Below are 25,888 nucleotides of genomic sequence, written 5' to 3' on the forward strand. Positions count from 1 at the left end.
GTCCAACGAAACATAACAGCAGACAAAAATCACTGCCTGTCATTAAGTCTACCACATGTATGCAAAGATACTGACAAAGAGGTATTCTGTGGATTTATATTATCCGTGTCCAATACATTATTAATGTGTTCGTTTACAGTTTAAAGGGCGAAAAATTGGAATTATCGTCCTAATTGTGACATTTCATGTTACCCTGTAAACAGGCCTTCCGTTTTTAATTAATTAATAAAAGTAACGTATTTCATGTCTTCTATATTCAATTTTACTTAAGGTTCGTTACATCAAAACACTGAAGAACGGCGCATCGGTCGTTTGGCTATGTGATGACCCTGAAGTCCCGATGATACATGTTTACAAAAAGGACATGAGTGCTGATAAATACTAGCAAACGCTATTCAAGAAACTATAAAAGGCGTGGTTTAGTTTACTTGAGACGGGGATGTGTCGAGTTAACATAATCATTATAACTATAAGTCGGTTATAGACAACTTAATATATGCTAATGAATTAAATTTTGTCTTTACTACGGCAAGTTTAATTTCATTACAATGTAACTAAATGATCTGTAACCTACATAAACATCTAAATAATTGCTACCCACAGTCTTACTGGCTAACCTTAGAGATAAAACATTGTTTTGCTTAGGGAAATAGTTGTAAGGGATATGGAACGCAATAAGTTTCGTAATTTATATGTTTTGTGCAAAAAAAACAACAACAAATAATCACGTCTTAGTTCTTTGTAAAACTTGTGAAATAATTATCTTATTGAAATTGTATCTTTTCTGTGATATTATTTCCTCCTAGTAAACTAAGGGGGTAAATGCTTTTTGGAAAATAGTAGAGAATGCTACCATGCAATCAAGCAAACCACATTTATGAGAAAACGCGTGTGATTTTGTTGTTTATTAAAACTATTTTTTACGAAAACCTGCATTTAGCTGAAGATGTGACTGATTTAGGCTCTTAAGCAATTATCGAAACACACTTTAATTACTAGAGACGATGTAACAATACACTTGCATCTTTTACACGACACAGCGTAACTCTCGGTAAAAGTAATATGTATATAAATCAAGACTTTCATTTATGTAACTAGAAAACACATTTTCGTTTAAATTGACTAGTAAAAATTGAACTGCACAATCCACTTTCATTTGATTAAAAGTCTTTATCAAATGTGTCCATATTGTATGACAAACCCTTTTGCAATTATTTTCTCGGCTATTGAAATGACGTCACTTAAACAGGATGGTAATGTGCAAAGAGGCGTAGTTAATGACCATCCAGGAAGCGCTGCAAAGTTTTAGATGTGTTGTTATGTTCTGGTGAATTGTATCAACCTGTTAATTTGTTGCAACCTAGAAAAATGACAGCTATCTCGAATTGTCAGAACATTCACGAGAGGTGATAACCATGCACAAAGTCCCCTAGCGGCGAGTGAGGTGGAACAGGAGAAAAGAACAAAAAGAACATTGAATTTACTTCGTTATTCCAATAAAATTAAATGTACATTGAAGTCAACATTTTGGCATTGAACACTTCCAATTCTGATAATACATTAATGAAAAGGCAAGTGTTTATTTATCAAGGAAACGTGTGTTTTATTTCATCTATAATTGTATTAGATACAACAAACCGTCATTTACGTGACATGTAATTCAAACATTTCTGCATTAAGCTTTAAATGTGTAGCCATGCGATAAGTTAGGAGTGAAACACGAAATCACTATTACTGGTCATGTGTGGGCAGAACTTGTCTCGATAATTGTCTCTCTTATTGCTGAAGCAATTTAATTGCAGGATAGTAACATCATCACTACAACAGTGTCATTTCCTTTGTTGATATGCTGCACGTTTTAGATTAATCCTGTAAACTCTTAGCTCTTGTATATCAAGAAATTTATCATTAATAAACTCTGACTGCACAATTTAAGGGCTTCGTTTCTCAGAATCAAAACAAATGCACAAGAACGGAGGAATTATTTTATCTTATAGATATTAACAAATGACATTATTCATATCAGGCTAGATACACATCACGAAAGACTTATATAACATATAACACACATAACATATAACACACCTGCGTTCAGGTAACATCGGTTCAAAGGAAATTAAAAAAAAAACTAAACAAATTTATTAGAAAAATGTAGAGCGGAACCATGATGCGGTTTCATTATGTGCAGGAGATGGAAGAGCACTGGCTTAAACGGAATTCTCTTAAAAATAACATCGAATGAGCATTATGATTCCAAATTACCAGAAATGATAATAATATGTTTATAATGTTATGTTGTAATTTCGGAATTTTTCAATAAATGAAATTAGCTATTAGTTATTATACATAAATTAATACAGTAACTGTCACCCATTGCGAGTAGACACACGTCACCTGAAAGCCTATAGCAATCAATATAAAATGTCTTTTGTCTGTATCTAATTATCACATATCCGCAGATAAAACTTATGCACTAATAATTTACTAAAAGCAGGTTCACTTTTGAAATGGTTTGAGAGTAAGTTCCAGCCTCATTTTGTCAGTACAACAACTATGGTATTAGGGTATTTTGCAACTTGTAAAGTTTGCGGTTTTTGATAATAGTAATTTATAGGTTGCCGTACATTTATCATAACGAACTGATTTAGCTGTAAGCGTAATGACAATTTAAAAAGTACTGTTCCAACATTTCTTTTTATGCGTTCGCGCAAGTTTGGATTTTGATATGATAAAACGAAAATCATGTACTCTCATAGACATTTATAATCGGTCACCTATGATTGTCATATATTTCGTTAAGACTACGCTGTAAACAAAACAATAAAGTATACCACGAATGGCTTATTTCAGCAATTTTAATGGAAAATTACCCTCACGAATAAATAGCATATGGAAACAACAGTGATCGAGAAAATTTCAGTAATGTAATTTAAATATTATCCATGTTATCGCAATTACAACAATGACCGATTATAAAAGTCTATCAGTGTATATGTGATATTTTGCCAAAGAAATGTTCAGATTCCTTATTTCGCATGTAAGAAAAACTCAATGCTCAATGTAAACGAATTGAGAGATTTTTCATTTAGAATTAAAAGGCGGTTACTCAGATCTTAAATATTAACATTGATCTTATACATTTATTTGTGTCACTTGGCGCTTAATTAAATTTAATCGAAGAAAATGTTGTCAATTCCTTTCTTTATATTCTAAGCACTGCAAATTGTAGATAAAGATATCAACTGAAACTTCAAATGTTTGTTGATTAATTACCCGATAAATGTCTGATCTTTGAAAATTGGAAAACACTTGGCATTGCCAAGTAATAAAACATGTTAACGAGAAGGTATGCACTATCAAGTTGGAGTATGTACAGTTATTTATTGACTGATATATTCATTACTTTTGGTATTTTACAAAACAAAGTATTCACAGATGTGTATGCCATCCAACAGGAGGGTATATAGAAATCGGACCGTCCATTCCATTCGTTCGTCTGTCCGTTTCGGATTATTAACTGTAGAAGACGTCAAACTTCATATTAATATTTTCCGCACTGTGACTAATCTAGAATTTCCGTTAATAACCATTTCCGAAGACTTACCCGAGAAGGTAGTGTCAATGCTTAGTGTGCGCGATCATATAAAATACAGATAGTTTAGCATAACTTGTTTTTGTAATAATGTTAGGTCGTTCAAGTTACGAACTGAGTTTTATGCGTTACGCAGAAGTGAGTGAATTTAACTAGTACCTGATACATTTGAAATATCAACTCAGGTATAAATATAGGCTTTACATTACGAAACAATTGAGATTTATAAGAGATACAACTATTGTATAATATTAACAAGAGAGGTTTTATAATGATAAATTTAGATTAATAATTCATCAGACTATCTGTGAATATTGGTTATACACACACTGAAATGACTATCACATATTGTGCAGTACAGTACCTGATAAAATGTTGCGCAAAAAACATGAAAAAATACACAAAAGAAACGAGCCGCTAATGCGATTCTTAAGGTATAGAATTAGGCCTTGAGAAACAAAAATCAAACAAAACCAAATCACAGAAAGAAAGAGTTGTTTGACATGAAAATTGAACAGCATGTAAAACATGTATATTACTTTACTAAACAAGTGTCAGTGTACTGTTATAAACATTGAATTCCAGAAAATGACTGCCTAAAGGGGCCCCACTTTCGGACAGTCAAACGCCTTTAAAAACTCACCATTTTCAAAGATCTGTTACACATGTTCGGTTTGATGCATTTGCAATAGCGTGCGAGTGGTGGAATTTCACATAACAAGGTGGAACACAGTTTTCAGCAATTGTTTATCTTTATTTCTTCACAAAAGGCATTTATTTTCAAAGGGAGACAACTTTTTCTCGACGAATACTTAAAATATTCGGAAAAAATTGTTTCCCTTTGAAAATGAATGTCATTTGTACTTGAAATATTCTGAAATTATTGAGTAATTATGTTTAAATACGCTTCGTCTTTAATATGATTTAATTTTTTTGAAGCTTTCATGAATGAATTAGAAACCAGAGAAAAACAAATATACTCAAAGTATGTAAATTATTTTAAATGCAAAATGAAAAAAAATATTGGACGGATGCAAGGTTCGAACCATCAAAACTATCAAAATGATAACATATCTATCCACTCAACCTGCTGCGCCATCAAGCCAACTTTTGAACTAACTTCCTATATCTTTTGATTTTAAAAGAGAGTGCTAAGTACTGATTGTTTATTTACATGTTGCTAAAAATAAAAATGCCATAATACTGTGCGGTACAGCTCGTTTAAATGGGTCAACCGTGTTGTTGCACTTATAAAATAGACTGCCCCGGTTTATAGGTTGGTCAGGGCTAAGGATATGTATTGTATTTGCCATGGAAATATTTCTATAAAATGCTTTTTCCCCTTCCGTGTGGATCCGTCCATGTTTACAAACACGTTTTTTTTTTATGGACTGTACTTATATGTGTCTTCCATTTCGTAAATATTTAACACTGATAGTAACGTAAGTTGGACGTCCCCAAATAATTTGTAGAATTTACAACAAATTAAGTTTGAGGTAACTTTTTTAAGACAAAGTAAATTCATATGAAAACAGTTTGATGTATTTTATAGTTACTGTATTTGATAGACAATCACCAAACATTACAAAAATGGCCTGGCAAGTGAATTTAACTACGTGGTTTTTTTTAACTTTTGTATCATGGTCTGGCAGTTGTGGCCTTTGATTTAGAGTAAAAAGACATAATTGATCATACTCGGCAGTTCTGGCCTTTGATTTAGAGCAAAAAACATAATTGATCATACTCTGACATGCATTCATCTTCAGCAAGTTTGAAACCAATTTTCATGAGGTGTAAGTGGCAATTTTATATTTGGTATTGGACCAGTAACCGGAGAATTATAATCCTCTACGAAATAAAGTAATTGCCACAAAGTCGCAAAACTGAACAGATGTATTGACTGGCAAATAGTGGTTAAGTTACGGTCCTTGCATTAGATTTCAGACTTTATATGTGAGATATTGCGACACAAATTGGTCTTTAAAAGCATTACAGTCACCACATGTAATAAAAGTTTCATGTAGTCTCAAAGTTGAATAAATGTCAATGCTTTCGTTTTGTGAAAAAACGGTAAAAATGGGACATCCGTATCCTAGCGACGGAGTTCTAGTTTTTTTTTTGTGTATGTGAAAGCCAACAACTTGATGTGTACTTGCTTCTTTGAAAGAACATGCGATGATGCATTTACAATGACGCGATATTTTAACGATAAATTAAGTGATTGTCTCTCCGGTCTGTCATTCTCTTAAGTATTAAGAAAAAAGTATTAGAGACAATGTCGTGACACATTGAGCGTGACCCCGCAGTTTTAGACAATCAAATGCCTGTAGCCGAGCTCTGCAGTCTAGAGAGGCATTCCTTTATTCCTATGAAAGGTTGAATGCCTGTTGCCGAGCTCGACATTCTAGCTTCGTACTTTTTTCTTTCAGCTATATAAAATCGGATGCCGGCGGCCGAGCTAGGCATTGCAGCTCGGCATTCGTTTCTCACTTTATGAATGCCGATAACCAATCCCAGAGCCAACTTCACACACATTACTAAACGTAGAATGCGGGTCCGAACTATTCTATATTTCAAGTCGCCTTTTAGAAATTAATTATTCATTTGATGCTTTCAATTCTTATCAATGGTCGCAATGTTTACTGTGAAAATTCCAATGTGGGCGAATAATCGGTGTGAAACTCTGTCAAAAATATTATATTACTTGAAATGGCTTAAATCAAGTGGTAAGATATTACTTCATTCATTTTTTTGAAAAATATAACAAACTACTTTATAGTCTGATTGTAGAAAAAAATATCAAAAGATTTGACACTTCTGTTAAGGTGCGTCTCGTCAAGTTCGTTCTCTGCTGAAAAGTATTTGCCTTTTATTTTATTTTTTTCCAATTTATAAGTGAATAATTTTATAAACGAAACAATAAAATATACTTATACGCTTATAGTCTAGTAATCATATTTTTGTAATATTGGAAATCTTTATTTCATATTTGACTTAGATTAAAATAAACACCGATTTTTGTACTCGAATCGTTTAAGTAAACTTCTCAAAATGTCGACCAACTTCGTACCCGTTGCTTAGACTTTTGCAGTTTACAAAAATAGAGTTTTAATGTGGAATGATAAGTTAAAGAGCTGTTTGTTATTTAATTAATTGCAGGTTCAAATCTGATAATGATCACGGAAAATTTTCATGGTTCATTTAATTTTGTTCATAGAAACATGTTCAGCACGCATCAACACAGGGCTGACGTAACGCACACATTGAATATAAATTACAATACAAAATCATTCGATTTGGGGCAATGAATCTATAATGTAATTTCATAAAAGGGCGCTAGGCTATTGTTTTAAAAGACTAAATTATTCAATGTCTTGGAGAGTATATATTCATACCTTATCCCTGAGCCTTTTTGTATTAATATTACAAATTAATATGTACTACAACATATTACTTGGAGTAATCAACTCCAAACCTGAAGAGATTTTTATATTATATCACAACACATCGTCTTCTTTAGACGCTACAAAAAAAATGCATCAATTCAACTTAATAGATATGTAGAAAATATATCTTTGATGTGCATAAGTTATACATAAGAAAAGTTAAAAATTATTCGTAAAAAAATGATAAGACCAAAATTTGCTTAAATGTACAGTTCATCAAAATAGAATTTAAAACGCATAGTAAAATAAATGTAAATGAAAATAGAAGATGGTTAATATCAATATTTTTCTTAAGGGCAATTTTTTTTTTATTAAGGCCTTTCGCCAGCTGTCAGAAAGTTGGTATGTCATGTTCTCTTGTATTGAAACCGTATAGATCTAAATATAAATTATATAATATTTATATAAAGGAAGTAATAAATTTGGTGCAATTATTTTGTTCAAAATTTCAAAAACACGTAAGGGGAAAGAAAAATGGGCGAAGACACTTGCTATGTGCATAAATATGCTGTGCAAGTTTGTGAAAAATCAGAAGTCATCATGGAAAAAATAAAAAAATGCAAAGTCGTACTGGAAATTCTGTGAAAAAAAAAGAAGTAAAATAAATTCATATTCAGATTGGGGATTTCTTCGAGCTCTTGACAAGGGGAATTCAAATAGTCGTTTTCACATGGACTAGCCTTCGGATTAAAAAATCCATAGAAAATATATCCATAGAAACAATGAATGTTTTACAACAATCATGGTGACACTATCATAGAATCTTTATAAATTTATAACATGCGTTTTGATCGACATTTAAGCATGACCTATCAATTTTAATTTTAGACGGAGAAACTCTTTCAAGATCACAGCCGAATATAAAAATGCCTTTAGGAATGAGCTGTCGAAATTCAATAACAACATGACATTTGCTGACCATACTTTTAGTTAATTTCAGTATATGATAATTCACCGATGAGGTTACACAATACATGCCGATTGACGACACAAGCCTACAACATGACGATGTCTGCACGTAATACCACAGGGCAACGACGAAACACAGCAGATTAAATAGTCGTGGAATTTTATGTACATGTATTACCATTTCAGATATTTACCCATTGCGTTTTGAATATTTTTTTTTGGTTGTTAGCTATATGTCCATCATTTTTTGTTTTAAATCTGTGTATTTGTCAGCAAAAACGTCTGATAATACCTATAAGAAACAAGCATATGTGTTCAAACACCTATATTTGCATTACAATTCATAACATTCAAAAGTTTTCGAGGATAGTAAAATACTTTCTTTTTTTTTCTGATGTTTATTTAATTTCAGGTATTTAAAGAAATTCTTTTAGTACAAGTAGTTTTATTGTCTCAGTGTCCATCTTTCAAATAATATTTAGCTACTATAAATTTTAAGAACTAATTATGTATATTCTGAAGTTGTCTTTCATGAAATCTACATAACATATTTGGAAATTAACCTAAGGAGGCATAAAAGTATTTTTGACTTACGTTGGCAGAACCACGGTTGGTGGCTCTGCCGCCTCGCCTCCCTGAATGTCTAGTACATAGACCTTTTATATGCACCGGCTAGACTGTTGATTACCAAATTAAGATGTAGTTTTCCTGGTGTTATGTCTTAACCTGCCCAGAGCTACGATAACTTGTCAGTTTTATGTTTCAACAATTTTAAAAGGTCAAGAGTATGAATATATACTCTCCAAGACATTGAATAATTTAGTCTTTTAAAACAATAGCCTAGCGCCTTTTTATGAAATTACATTATAACTCCTTCGCCTAACACTTTGAAGATAAAGAAATAATAATAGTTAAAGGTATGAAGTTAGGTTAAAGGAAGAGGCAACATGTATAACTATTTTGTCTCTGGGTCAATTGATGCTATCAAGCTTTCAACGCTATATCCTAGTATATGACATTCAGGATGTATTTACTAACGAAACGGCAGACAAACGATCTATTAAATGTTTGCTATTCCCCTACCGGTGGAACACCGGAGGGGGCTGTAGGAATGCCCTGCGTCCGTCTGTCTGCAAATCTTGATCCTGTAATCACTCAAAAGGAATTATTCAAGCTATGTTCTTCAAACTTGGTATATGAATAGAGCGCAATATGTAGATTATGCATGTACATGACTTATGCTTATAGGTCAAAGGGCAAGGTCACTATCGAAGGTCAAGTAAAGATCGTTTCTGCTCCATAACTTTTAAATGAATTGATGGATTATCTTAGTTGTACTCACAAACGTTTCCCATGACGAGACAATGTGTCAGCACATGATCTATGCTTGTCGGTTGAAGGTCAAGGTCACTGTTTAAGGTCAAGTAAAATTTGTTTCTTCCCCATAACTTTTAATTTCATTGAAGAATTTCTTTTATTACTTCACAAAATAGTTCCCCATGATTAGAATGTGATGCAGTTGGACCATTGAAATCAGTCAAAGGTCAAGGTCACTATTGAAGGTCATGAAAAATCGTTTCCACTCGATAACTTTTAAGTGTATTGATGGATTGTCTTAATACTGCACACAAATATTCCCCATGATGAGACAATATGCCGCTTACATGATCTGTGCTTATAGGTCAAGGTTACTACTGAAATTCAAGTAAAATAGTTTTTTTTTACTTAGCTCCTAAATGCCTTGAAGCATTTTAGCCTTAACACTGTTGCCAACAACCACAAGGGACGAACATTAACAAAGTTTTTTTACCGGTAGAGGACTTCTGTATTGCCACTGCAATACTCGGTCACTTGTTTAAAACGCATTGAAATACAAAAGTTAATTGAAAATATAAAAAAAATGATTTTAATAATATAAAAAGCATATACACGAAGTTATGTATTTAATTTGTTTGTCACGTTTGACGTTTCAATGCGATTTACATCTGAAGTCCAGTGATGAAACACTTGTTAATGAAACGAATGGCCATTTGAAGACAGGTTGTTTAAAACAGTGGTTATGTTTCTGTGTTTTCTGCAAATGGCTGACAACTTTTACATATGACGGAATGCACCGTTATTGCCTTTGCCGCAATCACCAGGTGTGCATGGTGTTTTTCTCGCTCCCGCAAAATCGCTTTAATAGTAATTAATCACAAAGTATTTGTTCTTTTTCGGTTTTCCATTTTCTGATGGTTAATCTCTCGTGTCCTGATCGCTACAAAAGAGAGAGCGCGACTGAGAGGTCTTTTCTTGCGGAAACGTTTTTCCTATAATCAACAAGAGTAAATCTCTGAGACAGAGTGAAGACATTTATTGTAGTTGTTGAGAGGAAAAGCAAATGAAAAGCAATGGATATTAATGTTAATAGCAGTGTTGGATATATAAATGCATGTAACAATGAAATAGAAATGGAAAGATCTACAGTATTACAAAGTGTAACGTTTGAAAATGTAACTTTAATAGATATCCCATTAATTAAACAACCTCAACATATGATAATTGTTTACTCGTTAGCATATAGTCTTGTGTTTATTTTTGGATTAATTGGCAACAGCTTCGTCATTGCTGTTATTTATAAAGATCCAAGTATGCGGAACGTGACTAACTATTTCATTTTAAATATGTCAGTTGCAGATATTCTTATTGCCGTCTTATGTGTACCATTTACGTTATTGGGCAACATATACTCAGGTGAGATGAGCTTCGATTATTTTGTGTTACTGTCACTGACAGAACGTCTACCTACATCATGGGTTTTAGGAATAAATTAACTGAGTTAATTCTGTAAAAAGATATTTTCCTCTAATTGTAAACGGCTTTGAAATTGCGTACCCAAATAGTCTTAAGAAAAGAAGTGTCAACATTTTTGATAACAAAAGTTTCATAGAGTGACATTGAGTAATGTCTAGCTTAGACATACACTTTAAAATGATCGAAACAAGTTAAAAAATAAGCCAAAAATATATAGACATATTAGTCTAACTTGGGCATAACAGCAAACAATGCTGACTGTTATGTCATATAGCTTTATTTTTTAACTTTTGAGCTTGCTTAATACAGATAAAAACGCAGTGTATTTGATATATTAACATGTTTTATCTATTACGATGTTCTACAATTGATTGAACATTCCTCGCTCATTTAGTACTGTATAATTTTGATATAACAGTACACGTAACTACGATCCTTTCACTAAAATCATTTCTACATCATTTTTTGCTGCCGCCAGTTACTTGATAAATTTTATTTGTAGAAAAAATAAGATACACTGTAAGATCAATATTCCATATGGCCAGTCTTGATTTCAATTTACGTCATTACAATGGAGGTTATATTGTCGGTCCGGCATAGTATTTCAACATTGTGGTATCAGATGTTTTGATGTTGTTTTTTTTTTGTTTGTTTGTTTTTTGCCGTGATTTGCAATTTTAGAATTTTGTTGCCTAAAAAAATTCCCTATATCACCATTCGTATGACCTACATGTATACTATATTTATTGCGCCCACTTGCCAATGTCTTGGAATATTTTAATAAATTATACTTCTACCTAGATTTTTAATAAGGTGAATGTCAGATATGTTAAATATATTGACAATAAGGAAATCATTACAATAATACATAAAACCCAGCAACCTTGCGCTAGTTGTCATACTTTCTGATTTCGATTTCCTGTGGCCGTTTCATAATTAAGGCTATTACCATTATATGTTTAAATGAATTATTTTACATAACAGAAATTAACATTGTTCCTGGAGAATGTTTTATGATGTTTCAAAGAAGGAATGTACACTTATTCTATGAATTCCAAGTGAAGAATTGCGTCTAAATTGATACTGGGATTCCTCTTGATGAAATAATCATACTTTAACCTGTGTATACCAACACTCTCCAATTCATCTGGCTCTTAGTTACATCCCTTATTCCTTTTACCTTGCACTACTGAATGAAATAAAATTTTAAAAATCTCTGGGTATACCTGCGCGGTTTTTCTCCTTTCTGCATGTAAAAGTGTTAAGTACATGTATCATTGCAGTTATTTCATTATTTAAGAGAAGATTCTATATATGCTAGTTTAGATGCCGTAAGATATAGCAGTAACAAATTACAGACGTAATATAAAAGGGACTTGTGTCCACTAAGTGGAAACTTACGTGTTATTTGGTAAGTATGTTGGATACTTACAGCTGTTTGTTTGTAACACGTAAAACTTCAAAATTGAAATATTTAAAATTGCCTTAATTTATAAAACTATGTTAAAAACTTTAAATCTGTGGAATATCAATATCAGTTTAAGGTTGAATTCTATTTTTCGAGCATGTTGAGTACTAGTATGTACATGCCGTCATCCTTAATCTAACACGGGATGTAGGGTAGGATGTCAATGTTTAGGGTTATTATACGACTTGATACGTATTATCTGCAATGTGACTTATGTGTATGTATCACGCTGATGCTGTTGCTTCAAGTTATTGGCTTGTTTTTGTTTCGTTTTTGTCAAACCCGCCTGCGGAAGCGAAGACATAAAGTTGTCTAAATGGTTGTTCGGTGTATGTGCGTGCGTGTGTGCGTTCGTTCGTCCGAATTTGTTTCTCCACATGCATAGAGGAATCTTGTTTATATTTGGCATGTATGTTAACCTCAGTGAGACGGAGTGCCTTGCGCAAACCCCAGGTTCCTATCCAAAAGATCAAGGTCACAGTTAGAGGTCAAAGGTCATGTCAGATCTTTTCCGGCCCATAACTTTGACATGCATTGAAGAATCTTGTTTATATTAGACGTGAATGTTAGCCTAAGTGAAAGGGAATGTCATGTGCAAAGCCCAGGTTCCTATCTTAAAGGTCAAGGTCACAGTTGGAGGTCAAAGGTTATGTCAGATATTGTCCCGCCGATAAATTTGACAAGCATTGAGGAATCTTGTTTATGTTTAGCATGAATGTTAACCTTAGTAAGACGAAGTGTCTTGCACAAACCCCAGGTTCCTATCTTAAAGTTCAAGGTCACAGTTGGAGGTCAAAGGTTATGTCAGATATTGTCCCGCCGATAAATTTGACAAGCATTGAGGAATCTTGTTTATGTTTAGCATGAATGTTAACCTTAGTAAGACGAAGTGTCTTGCACAAACCCCAGGTTCCTATCTTAAAGTTCAAGGTCACAGTTGAGGTCAAAAGTCATGTCAGGTCTTGTCCAGTTCATAACTTTGACATGCATTGACTTGTTTATATTTGGCAATGTTTACCTCAAAGGGACGGACTCTATCTCAAAGGTCAAGGTCACAGTTCGGGAGTTGACATGTTGCCCGTGGGCATCTAGTCTAAGTTTTAACAAGAACATATGAGGTTGACAGTGTCCCATAGGAATATAATCGAAGACTGTCACACAATGTCATATATTTTTTTCATAAAAAAGTTACCGACCGCGTAACTAATATATGTTAAATTCGTACAAGTTGTAAAGAAACACAATTTTACTTCACATTACGGTAGGTGTATTAAACTATATATATATCAACTCGAAATATAGATATAAGGGCGATAAATTACGTTCTTTCTACATTACTTAATCTGAGACAAAAAAGAGGAAAATTGTGCTTGTCTGAAAAGCAGAATATTTTAATGTAACTGGCTTTGACAGAATTTGTGTGTATAAAGCCTATTCGACAAATAACATGTAAATTTAGAAAACTCTCATTTGAACGGATTTTCTTGAAAACTACGAAACGACGTTTACAACACTCTAGAGGTCTGTCAAAATATATCGCATAACTATTATGTGCATATTTTGTCAAACAGCGTCTATTTAGAACATCCGCTCATTTCAAAGCATTGAAATAGTAACTAGTTGGTAGAAAACACTATGTCTGTCTGTCTGTTTCTGTATATAACATATAACATTTATAGGTTATAAAATTTATTAATGTTACCATTTTTAATTGGACCAAATTACATTGAAATCGACCTAATTGTAAAACAGTCGTACTAAAACGCAATGATCTTCACAGGCACGCCATATTTTATATAAATTTTGATTTAGTGCCATTTTACACACCATTTCCCAGAATCTAATCTCGGTCCCGTTATAATGAAGTGAAGACTCCCATCAATCCGATAAACATCATCAACTTTTTTATATTCAGGGAGATTACTATAACAAAATTAATCATAGCTTTTAGAAAAATTGTTCGCTTTATTTTATTGAACAGAGATACTACACACCGTCAAATTAATTGTGTTCTTTCATGATATCTTTGTCACCATCGACTTGGATGTCTTCTCAATCATGTAAACTATGTATGATTTATTAAAGACTCAAACCTTATATAAACGTCTTTGTTTAATATCAGATGATCCCAGCTGAAAGAAAATGCCATCACAAATGTTATTATAATTGTAATGTTAATGCCGGGACTGATACGAATTCTGCTTGGGCTACATACATTGCAGTTTGTGGAGGAGAAGAGATTTAATATAGTGGTATTGTAAGATTTATTACTGTTGGCGGCACAACTGAATAACATACATTTAAAGGAACTTTGTTTTCCGAATCGATTTGTATCTGTAAAAATTCACGCAGAAGTGTCTTAATACATACAATGCACTTAAACATGTTTATTTAGCAGGCGGCTATTTTATTTATTGTTTGAATCAAAACAGATCTGGCGTAATTTAATTGATGCAATTTCTATAATAACAACATTGAAAATAAGACTTTACCTCGGTAATATCATCGGACAAATCTGTCTTTTATGTTATTATGCAGCAAGAATCAGAAACGGTGCTACATTGAAAACTTACCAGTTTCCTACATATTGTTTCAAATTTCTGTAAATATAATACAAATAGTAATTAAGTGCATCCTCTTGTGATAATTCTTTAAAAAGCAGCAGTATACATCATCCAAGGTCTAGGTTCTATGTTCGCAATAGAGATATAGAATTACGTTTGAAAATCTTCTAAAACAAAAACAAAAATGTGCACAAAAGTAAGTTTACAAAGTGTTTTTCACGCTAGAACATTTGTCGTTAGAAACTTATAATTGGTACAACAAAAAACACCCAATTTAAAACGATTTAAATAATCTGATCAATATGTAAATTGTGTTAATTAAATTATTGATTCTCTTAATGACGTAATTATATTAACGGTCATTTGATGCAGTGCGTACCGAGGCGAGCATGAAGGGATCAAACTGGGTTTTCTTTCCCCCTCCCCTAAATGTTGTGTCCTCAAAATTCAAGATTTTTTTCCTTATCATATGCTTTCAAAGCACTATTAATTTTATGTCAAAGCAACTTTTAGTTTGTTATTCAGAATAATGCGTAATATTACCACGGTCGTTTGATTTATTACCCGGCTTATTCACTTGACAACTTGGAAAGAAACTATTACAATATGAATAAAACATACATACGAAGCCATATATGTCAATCATAGAACAATTCATTGGTCAAAACAGAAGCCTTTGCAACTGGCACGTAACAAGCCATAAATACGCTAAACGTGAGCTGTCTGGTTTAGTACTTTTTCATGTCCATTTGGCATTGAAGTAAAATAAATGCTTCTGATTTAAAATATGAGGCACCTGTCTGTTCAATTTCACTTTGTTCTGTGTTATTTTGTTCTTTAATTCAGAGATACATTCCAGTTGGAAGAAATGTTGTAACTCTGGTTACTGCTAAACTCTTAAAGCTTTTAAGAACGAAATTGACACCAGAAGTGTAAGTCTGTTCAAACATCAATCAAAGTGATCGTTTCATAAGTATTAAGCATTAAGAAAACTCTATTATGTGTTGGGTTTATCATCGGGCCGATACACTTAAAGATAATACGGCGACTTTCCAGTTTTGATGGTAGAGGAAGACTCACCCAAGGTGCCCCTATGTGCATTACTTCATCAGGAGTGGGCACCTGGGTGGATCAACCGACCTTCCGTAAGCCAGCTGGATGGTTTCTTGACATAAAGAACTCAGTAGTCCGAGAAAGGCACGAACCCACTTCGGCGAGGGACAAGTGGTTCAAAGTAAGAGACCTTAACCACTCAGCCGCGTAGGTGCTATGGAAAAGAATTTCATCTTAGCAATGTTTGCTAATTAAAACAATAATTTCAGGAGTTCAGTCAAATAAATAGGACATTCAATTTATCTTGTATTTTTTCTGGATCTGTCTGTCTATATTTGTCGCAGAAGGTTTACAGACATATTACTGAGAAAAATCTGATTGAGTGTTTGCTTGAATGTTGCAATTATCAGTCATGGAACACATTATTAAAAATACATGCGTCATCAGAAGATGAATCACTAAAAGTTACAGAAATGAGACAGAATAATTTTATCAGCAGATCATAGTGTTGATTTTGATTTTGAAAATAATTATGTTGACCTTACGGTATTGCAGCCTGAATTGTTCATGACGTTAAACGATACAATGTATCTGAATTTCTATAGTGAGAGTTTTTCTACCCGTTTAATAATGCATAATACCTAAAATAGCCAATGCTTTATCTAATTTGAAATGAAATATTGTCAGTGTGATATTTTTAATACCTATAATCTGGTTTTCCTCCAGTTGTACATACTTGAAATCTATGTAAAAATGATACCGTTTCATCTAGTATTTTGCTTTACGTCGATGTGTACTTACATGAATTTATGATAAGGCAGATATTTTTAATTTTGATATTGTCATGCATGCTTTATGCTACATCTTGCAGAATAAATATTTTCCACACTTATCAGGGGTCTCCGTGGTCGAGTGGTTAAGGTACCTGATTTCAAATCACTTACCCTTCACAGATGTGGATTCGAGCTCCGCTCGAAGCGTTGTATTATTTATGTTACGAAAAGTCGGCGGATCTACCTATAGGAGCCCGCACGTGATGAAATAATGTAGGGAGATGCAGCTGTGTCCTGTCTCCATCTTCAAAAGCTAGAAAGTCGCGATTTGACCTCCAGCAAACAAACTTAATCAATATATTGCAAATAAAGTACTTCAGCAGGGTAATTTTTGATAGTTATCTAAAACCCATACGCAACAAACCTCGCACCATTCCGGAAAAAGATTGTTCTTTTCCTTTTGCAACATGTTTGATATGTATATATTTATTGGATTTGCTGTAATTATTATCATCCATATGGAACTCCTTCTGATGAGACACAATCGTGAACAGCAGTTGTTTTTTTTTTCTGTGATTGCACTACAATAGGATAGTAAATATTCTTACAATTTTCCACTGCAAAAAAAGTGCGAAAGTATTTATGTGATAAAAATACTAGCGATTATTAGGAACAATGTCTGTCTTTATTTTTCAGGTTGGAGATACGGTGCTTTTCTCTGCAAAATCACACCCTATGTTCAGAGTGTTGTACAATGCGCCTCTGTAAATACTCTTGCAGCGATCGCATTTGACAGGTATATTGCTTTCTATCTTACGTTTGAGAGCGGTTTTAAATGCATGAATATTTCAATTGGAGCCTAAATATGAGCACCATAACATGTATTTTGATTAAATGTTTTGCATATTTTATTCTAATTTAAATATATATAAAGGATACAAGATGCAATTCAATAATTTTGTAAATCAGTCATGTATGCTTGATAAATGTAATGCCAATATTCATACTGATGTAAATATTTTTGTACAAATGCATTTATTACAAAAGAACTTCCAACTCTGTAGACTAAATATAACCTTATTCTGCTAGAATATAATGAAAGCGATAAACGAAATTTATGAAATTAGTATCCCTTGATTGAGTGCACAAAGTTTAAATGACAAAGTTTGCCATCATTGTTAATCTGAATAATATATGTGCGAAAATTCGTATTTAAGGGGGAATGGTACTTTGTCAAAATTTAAGATTTGCTAATAGTCGTATATATCAAAATAAACTTGAAGATATTTCAAATTTGTATCATCATCTTTTAGAGCGATAAACATGCGTATGACGTTACCATGACGTCGCAAACATGACCCGTTTTCGCGCTTTTTACGTCCGTTAATGGTAGCACTAAAATGGTATAAAACTCGATACTACAAACGTATTGTTGGCGTCAATGCATTAGATTATATATCAAACGACAGAATAAAGCAATTTCTTAGTGATCATTAACTTGAAAAGGTATTTTCTATCCGAATTTTCGAAGGAGGTGCGAAAACAGACTTTTGGTTGTTTAAGAAAATTCAGGAAAAAAATCGCTTCTGATCCATTTTGTCAAAGAATGGCCCGTGGAATTTTTGCCAAATTTTTGTATGTAAAAATTCATTATGTTGTTAATGGCTGTGCCAAAATAGAAAAAAGTTCACCGTAGCATTTTTCTAGTACAACCGTTTAAATTAGAGTATTGTGACGCAATAAACAACGTCGCTTAAGACATGACGTAAGCACGTGAATATTTACATTATTAGCCTTATTTTTACACCAGTGGCTGCAAAGATGGTGCTCTCCATACATATGTGGAACGATGCTTTCTAGCGCCTGTATTAATTCAGCTTCTCCTTTTTGTTTGTTTTGATTGACAGCGTATGTGAATTGTTTAATGAATGATGATTTCACTTTTTCGGTTAATGATGGACAGGCTCGACTAATCTTTTCAAGTTTATTTCCTACGATCCGTTTTGTATGTGCTGGATCTGAAAATTTTACAATGTCAGAATTAACTTTCTCCTATGTTTATTTCGTTGCTGTAGAGTCATCGTCCTCTATAATATGTTTGTACATCAGTCCAGAATTGCATGCCTCTTTATGCAATTGAGCACGAATATCGGGCTCCATAGCTTTTACAGAATTGCTCCAATTTTTTGGCATCTGTGAAGTTGACCATATTTAATTGTTTTCGTGTAAACTTTGATAAGTTTTCACACAGTTATTGTTACTTTCAAACATTACATATATTGCAACAATATTTGTTACTTATTTATAAACTTGAACCCAAATAATACAAGGCAGTCTGAAAGACAGCTAAATCCCCCGCCACTGCTATGTATAGTGAAAGGGTAAACCTTTGATTTTAGCTGTGACCTTAACCTTGAACTGACATGGCTGACTCATGAATTCTGCACAACGTCTTGATGAGGTGATCATTTGACCCAATTTTCATGAAAATCCTTCAAGGGGTTTAGGAGATACAGAGCTGAAACCTTTGACCTTCAGTTGTGACCTTGACCTTGAGTTGACATGGCTGACTCATGAGCTCTTGATGAGGTGATCATTTGACCCAGGTTTGATGAAAATCCTTCAAGGGGTTTAGGATATACAGAGTGGACACAAAATGGAAGGCTCAAACCTTCGACCCTTAGTTGTGACCTTGACAATGAGCTGGCATGGTTGACTCATAATTTCTGCACATCGTTTTGATGAGGTAATCATTTTACCCAAGTTTTATAAAATTCCTTCAAGGGGTTTAGGAGATGTAGAGCGGACACGAAATGGAAGGCTCAAACCTTTGACCTTCAGTTGTGACCTTGACCTTGAGCCGACATGGCTGACTCATTAGTTCTGCACATCGCCTTGATGAGGTGATCATTTGACCCAAGTTTGATGAAAATCCTTCAAGGAGTTTAGGAGATATAGAGCGGACACAAAATGGAAGGCTCAAACCTTTGACCCTAAGTTGTGACCTTGACCTTGAGCTGGCATGAATGACTCATAAGTTCTGCACATCTTCTTGATGAGGTGATCATTTGACCCAAGTTTGATAAAATTCCTTCAAGGGGTTTTGGAGATATAGAGCGGACACAAAATGGAAAGCTCAAACCTTTGACCTTGAGTTGTGACCTTGACCTTGAGCTGACAAGGCTGACCCATGGGTTCTGCACATCGTCTTGATGAGGTGATCATTTGACCCAAGTTTCATGAAAATCCTTCAAGGAGTTTAGAAGATATAGAGCGGACACAAAATGGAAGGCTCAAAACCTTTGACCCTAAGTTGTGACCTTGACCTTGAGCCGGCATGGCTGACTCATGGGTTCTGCACATCGTCTTGATGAAGTGATCATTTGACCCAAGTTTTATAAAATTTCTTCAAGAGGTTAATGAGATATAGAGCGGACACAAAATGGCAGGCTCAAACCTTTGACCTCGAGTTGTGACCTTGACCTTGAACTGACAAGGCTGGCTCATGGGTTCTGCACATCGTCTTGGTGAGGTGATCATTTGACCCAAGTTTCATGAAAATCCTTCAAGGGGTTTAGGAGATATGGACCGGACAAGATTTTGTTACGGACGGAAGGACGGACGGACGGAAAGACGGAAGGACGGAAGGACGGACGGACGCAGACCATTCCTATAATCCCTCCGCCACGGCGGGGGATTAAAAACAGTTATTGACTGTTAAGCCATCAGATATGATGTGATATTCAACGGAGGAGGACAATATTGACCTCTTCCAGTGAATACCATAGCATGGTAACGTCATACGCATGTTTATTGCTCTAAAAGATGATGATATCAATTGGAAATATCTTCAAGATTATTTTGGTATATAAGACAATCAGCAAATCTTAAATTTTGACAAAGTACCATTCCCCCTTAAAAGACACAATATATACCTCGTTAGAACCGAAACTGTATATGCGGATTTCATGGACTTCTATTTGTATTCTCATTTTTACAGTTTGTCCTTAAACCCTCAGTGCAAATGTATTTTGAGAGTAAATTTCGACAAATACACATATCTGTGTTGCATTACTATTGTTAAAAGCACCCAGGACCTTCTTAAGTAAGCTAATGCAGGACTAATGAAATCACTTCGTATAGCGCTTTATGAAATCTTTTACAGAATGTGTTTCCTTAGTAGTCTTTAATCTATATCAGAAATTTTATTCACTGATTTACGATGGTAAAATTCAACAACAACACGTGAATATTAATCTTTTATAAACGTTTCGGCGCTTACGCCTTCATTAGGATAAATACATAATAAAACAATAGACATGACGTCATGAAGTTAACTTTACGTTGAATGGCGGAAAAAACGTTTAGTATTTTTAACCCTTAGCCTGCTGCAGGCGAATTTAACAGCCTTTGCAAACAGCTTGGAACCGATTAAATCGGCGTCTGATCAGGTTCCAAGCTGTTTGCTACTCTGACAATATTTCTTCCATTTTTGGAGCAAATTGAATGGACTTTACAATTTTAGCAGACGACATTTCCAGCAGACGACAATTTATCTAGCATGCTAAAGGTTAAGCATACCTAAATTAATTGTATGTATACTTAATACGTTTAGTACGATACGGGTATAACAATACTGAATTTCCTATAGCAGTATTGTATTTTTTTATTCGCTGATATAAAAATCTTTAAAATAGGTTTGCGTTTTTTTAGCTCACCTGTCACAAAGTGACAAGGTGAGCTTTTGTGATCGCGCGGTGTCCGTCGTCCGTCGTCCGTCGTCCGTGCGTGCGTGCGTCCGTGCGTGCGTGCGTCCGTAAACTTTTGCTTGTGACCACTCTAGAGGTCACATTTTTCACGGGATCTTTATGAAAGTTGGTCAGAATGTTTATCTTGATGATATCTAGGTCAAGTTCGAAACTGGGTCACGTGCCATCAAAAACTAGGTCAGTAGGTCTAAAAATAGAAAAACCTTGTGACCTCTCTAGAGGCCATATTTTACAAAAGATCTTCATGAAATTTGGTTAGAACGTTTATCTTAATGATTTCTAGGTCAAGTTTGAAACTGGGTCATGTGCCATCAAAAACTAGGCCAGTAGGTCAAATAATAGAAAAACCTTGTGACCTCTCTAAAGGCCATATTTTTCATGGGATCTGTATGAAAGTTGGTCTGAATGTTCATCTTGATGATATCTAGGTCAAGTTCGAAACTGGGTCACGTGCGGTCAAAAACTAGGTCAGTAGGCCTAAAAATAAAAAAACCTTGTGACCTCTCTAGAGGCCATATTTTTCAATGGATCTTCATGAAAATTGATCTCATTGTTCAACTTGATGTTATCTAGGTCAGTTTTGAAACTGGGTCACGTGCGGCTAAAAACTAGGCCAGTAGGTATAAAAATAGAAAAACCTTGTGACCTCTCTAAAGGCCATATTTTTCATGAGATCTTCGTGAAAGTTAGTGAGAATGTTCTCCTTGATGATATCTAGGTAAAGTTCAAAAGAGGGTCACGTACCTTCGAAAACTAGGTCAATAGGTCAAATAATAGAAAAACCTTGTGACCTCTCTAGAGACCATATTTTTCAGTGGATCTTCATGAAAATTGGTCAGAATTTTTATCTTGATGATATCTAGGTCAAGTTCAAAACTGGGTCACATGAGCTCAAAAACTAGGTCACTATGTCAAATAATAGAAAAAATGACGACGTCATACTCAAAACTGGGTCATGTGGGAAGAGGTGAGCGATTCAGGACCATCATGGTCCTCTTGTTAAATTTTAGGTACAAATAAATAACATGTAGTAATGGTTCTAAGTTCTCCTTTAGCCTCATTCAAAATGAATGATTGGCAGGATATCTTGTTCTATTTGTGTAATGGTCATAAGCTCTATCGTCAAATATCTTATCTGTTTAAAGAAATTCACATAGTCATATGTCTTTTCTAAATATAATACAGATTTCAGCGAACGAAATTTCATAAAGTATTACATGCCACCTTAAAAGATAAAGCGGCCATGAAAATACCTTAAAATGTTGTCTTTATAGCTCTACAGTCGATTTTGTCGATATTACACCTACGATAAGAATGAACAAGGTATTTATTCACGCTAGTTTCCTACGAAATCTTTTGATTATAATTGTTGAAAAGAGGTGTTTGGTGGGGGTATAATCTCTGATAATTTACAGAATTTCTGTTTAACGACAGTTTAGGGAAATGTTTCATTATGACTATCATACTAAATAAATATTGCTTACGTTTAAAGATTTTTTGTAGTAAATGCGTATGTACTAAATTATTGAACGTACTTGTAAATTTCATCGATAAAATATTATTCAACAGGTACCTAGCGATTTGCTACACCAGACATTCCAAAATATCGGCATGTGCTTCTCGGACGACAATAGCTTCTATATGGATATTTGCGGCCTCGATCATGATTCCTCTTTTAGTATTCTATCAGAAATATATGCATCCAGACTATCATGATGTACCGATGTGTCATCAGTTGTGGCCAAATTTTGATCTTCAAAGAGGGTATTTTCTCATAGCTTTGTTCTGTGTGTGTTACGTTTTACCTCTCATTATGATCTTGTTGTGTTACGTCCTAATTGCTGTCAAAGTCTGGAAAAGAAATGCGCCTGGCGTTCAAACAAATGGAAGACTGATTATCTACAAATCTAAAGTGAAGGTTTTAAAAATGTTGGCAGTAATTGTGATTCTGTTTGCATTCTCCTGGCTTCCTTTGTACGCAGTGTACCTAAAGGTTTACTTTGGAGCAGAAGATTTAACAGAAAACGATCGCAAGATTATATTCGAAATAGTGGTGCCATTCGCACAATGGCTTGGTGCATCAAACTGTGGAATGAATCCAATAATATACTGCTTCTTCAGCAAAAAGTATCGAAGAGGTTTTAAAAAGCTCCTCTATTGCAGATTTCAGACTCTGGCATTCAGAAGGCACAGTAGAACTACTCGTTCTTTAAGCACTAGATACATAAATGTAGACAATTCTAGCGGAAATCAAATGGACACAAAGACTGGTCACAATAAAGAAAACAAAGTTTCAAGTAACAAATACATGGTGGTCGCTTTTAACAACGGGAGAATGACAGTGTCGTTCAGGAAAGAAAATGCCTCTGACGATTCAAGTTTTTAGGTTTTGATTTACAGGTTTAGACATCTGTATTTAAGCATGTATAAAGGGATATTGACTGAGCTATCTAAGCCAATGCTTATACCGATGTCAACTTATCTAAATATTTGTGTTGATATAATTCCACTCTTAATAGATATGAAATATAAATATGGAATGTATATATTATATATGATGCAGGACGTCATTAAAATTTATTATAACATCGTATTTCTGTTATTTGCATTAACACATTTATCCTGGAAATTACATTATCAACAAATGGTTCGAGGAAAAAAATACTGGTAAACTGCATACATTTTCACGTATTATTTCTACCGAAGGATTGCAAAAACATTTATTTGAAGAAAAAAACGGTACGCGTGTTAAGTGGTCGACATCTTAACCACTAGACCACTGATAACGTTGATATTCTTCTAGACTGTGGAATCTTTATAATGTTTCTACAAGACTTCCGTTAAATCGATGCTATATGTAATGGGCGTTGAGGGTGTTGCGAATATCCGTACTCTAGATGAAAGCTATCAATCAACTCGTGCATTTTGCTTGATAGCGTTCTATGCTTCCAGAGTCCTCTTTTAGGTTTAGTCACATTACATCAGCTTACATTTTAACATTTCATAATGTTCGTTAATCTGCATTGTATTGGAATAAATGTCTGATTTGATATCTGTTACGATAAAATACATTCTACAACACTTAAATAAAAGCGACAAAGTTGTATTGTTACTTCATTAGTCAAGTTTTCTTCCATTTGTCCTTAAGCACTGCTCCTGCACCCGGTTCTTAAGGATTATCCGTTTATTAAAGACTATGGCTGCGAACACACACTCTGGAATACAGTCCTTGGTAGTTACGACATTCACTGTTCTAGTTTAAAGAGTTAAGACTGTATATATACTAAAAATGACTGCGGCTGTAGAAAATTAACGTTATTCTGAATTATTCTTGAAACTAGATCATTGTGAAAAACATCCTTAACGTTTGACTAACGATTGTTTACCAAACATCTGTATTTTATGACATTTTTAAACAATCACCACAGCAACAGATAAATTTGAAGACATTTACAATTTAGATTTATAACATGCATTTACATTTAGACTAAAAATTCTTCGAAAAGATCATCTGAAAACATATAACGCAACTAAGCAAGAAAAATAGCAGACTCAGTTTGATTGAGTCTGTTCATAATTGAAATGAAATGTTCAATACCCCTCAGCCCCCCACCCCCACCCCAACACACACCCCCAACACCAGTTTAAGCGGAACTTTATACAGTGTAACTTCCGAAAACCGGACCTTCTGAAAACCGGAAACCTTTGAAAACCGCACGAAACTCAAAGTCCCGTTTTTTCTGTTCTTATTTCTATATATTTTTAACCTCTGAAAACCGGAACTTCCGAATTCTGAAAACCGGACGATTTTTGAAGCATCGTTTATATTTTAACACTAACATTGACTTCTGAAAACCGAACAGCAAAATATTTGCTTGATTAAAAGTGTCACCTGATAATCCAGAAACGCTGTCAACATGTTCTTTTGTTTATTTATTAGCGGTGCGCGTTTATTTTGACACGTTATATAATCACAATGATCATTCGATGCAAAAGAAAAGAAGTAATTAGCAATTATTTTCATTTGTATTCAATTTATGAATTAATTATCTTATGTGTTAAAAACTTTCTTAATGTTTGAACGAAAGAAAGATGGATGTTTTAAATGATTTGGTAACATGGATTAAACTATGCATTATCAACATTAATTAAATTTTAATGTTGACGAACTCGGGTCCAAAGATGGTAAAATGTAAATGGAAAATGTTTGCGTAAATGCTATTGTATTAAAGTTCTGTTTTGTTTTTTTTATATTTGTTATTTGTGTATTTATTATCCTTAATGTTTGAAAATAATTGATTAATTATCTAATTAATTAATAACTTAATATGAAATTGTAAAATTAAAAAGGATAAAAATCTCCTTCATCCTACGTGTAAGAAAACATAACTCTTGTGCACCACGTCCATTTTGCCTACAAACTTTCAAACCTCTGAATTCCGGAAACTTCCAAAAACCGAACTTTTAGGCTGGTCCGGAGGGCCATGTAATAGTAAACATTAACATACGCCATGAGCCAAA

The 25,888-nt window shown here is 33.9% G+C and overlaps 1 protein-coding gene across 3 annotated transcripts in view; it reads left to right on the top strand.

Annotated features, from left to right (window-relative positions):
- The window catches only part of LOC123564397 (neuropeptide SIFamide receptor-like), an 85,499-nt gene extending 61,539 nt beyond the window's left edge, over nucleotides 1–23,960 (top strand). For all 3 annotated transcript variants that reach the window (XM_045357945.2, XM_045357944.2, XM_045357946.2), the window contains exons 2-3: nucleotides 17,295–17,394; nucleotides 22,937–23,960. In XM_045357945.2, coding sequence (XP_045213880.1) covers nucleotides 17,295–17,394; nucleotides 22,937–23,753 — 917 coding nt within the window. In that variant the 3' untranslated portion in view covers nucleotides 23,754–23,960. The remainder of the gene's footprint in view (nucleotides 1–17,294; nucleotides 17,395–22,936) is intronic.
- The last annotated feature ends 1,928 nt before the right edge of the window (nucleotides 23,961–25,888 follow it).

This window comes from Mercenaria mercenaria, chromosome 2, assembly GCF_021730395.1.
Source record: "Mercenaria mercenaria strain notata chromosome 2, MADL_Memer_1, whole genome shotgun sequence".
NCBI classification, from domain to species: Eukaryota; Metazoa; Mollusca; class Bivalvia; order Venerida; family Veneridae; genus Mercenaria; species Mercenaria mercenaria.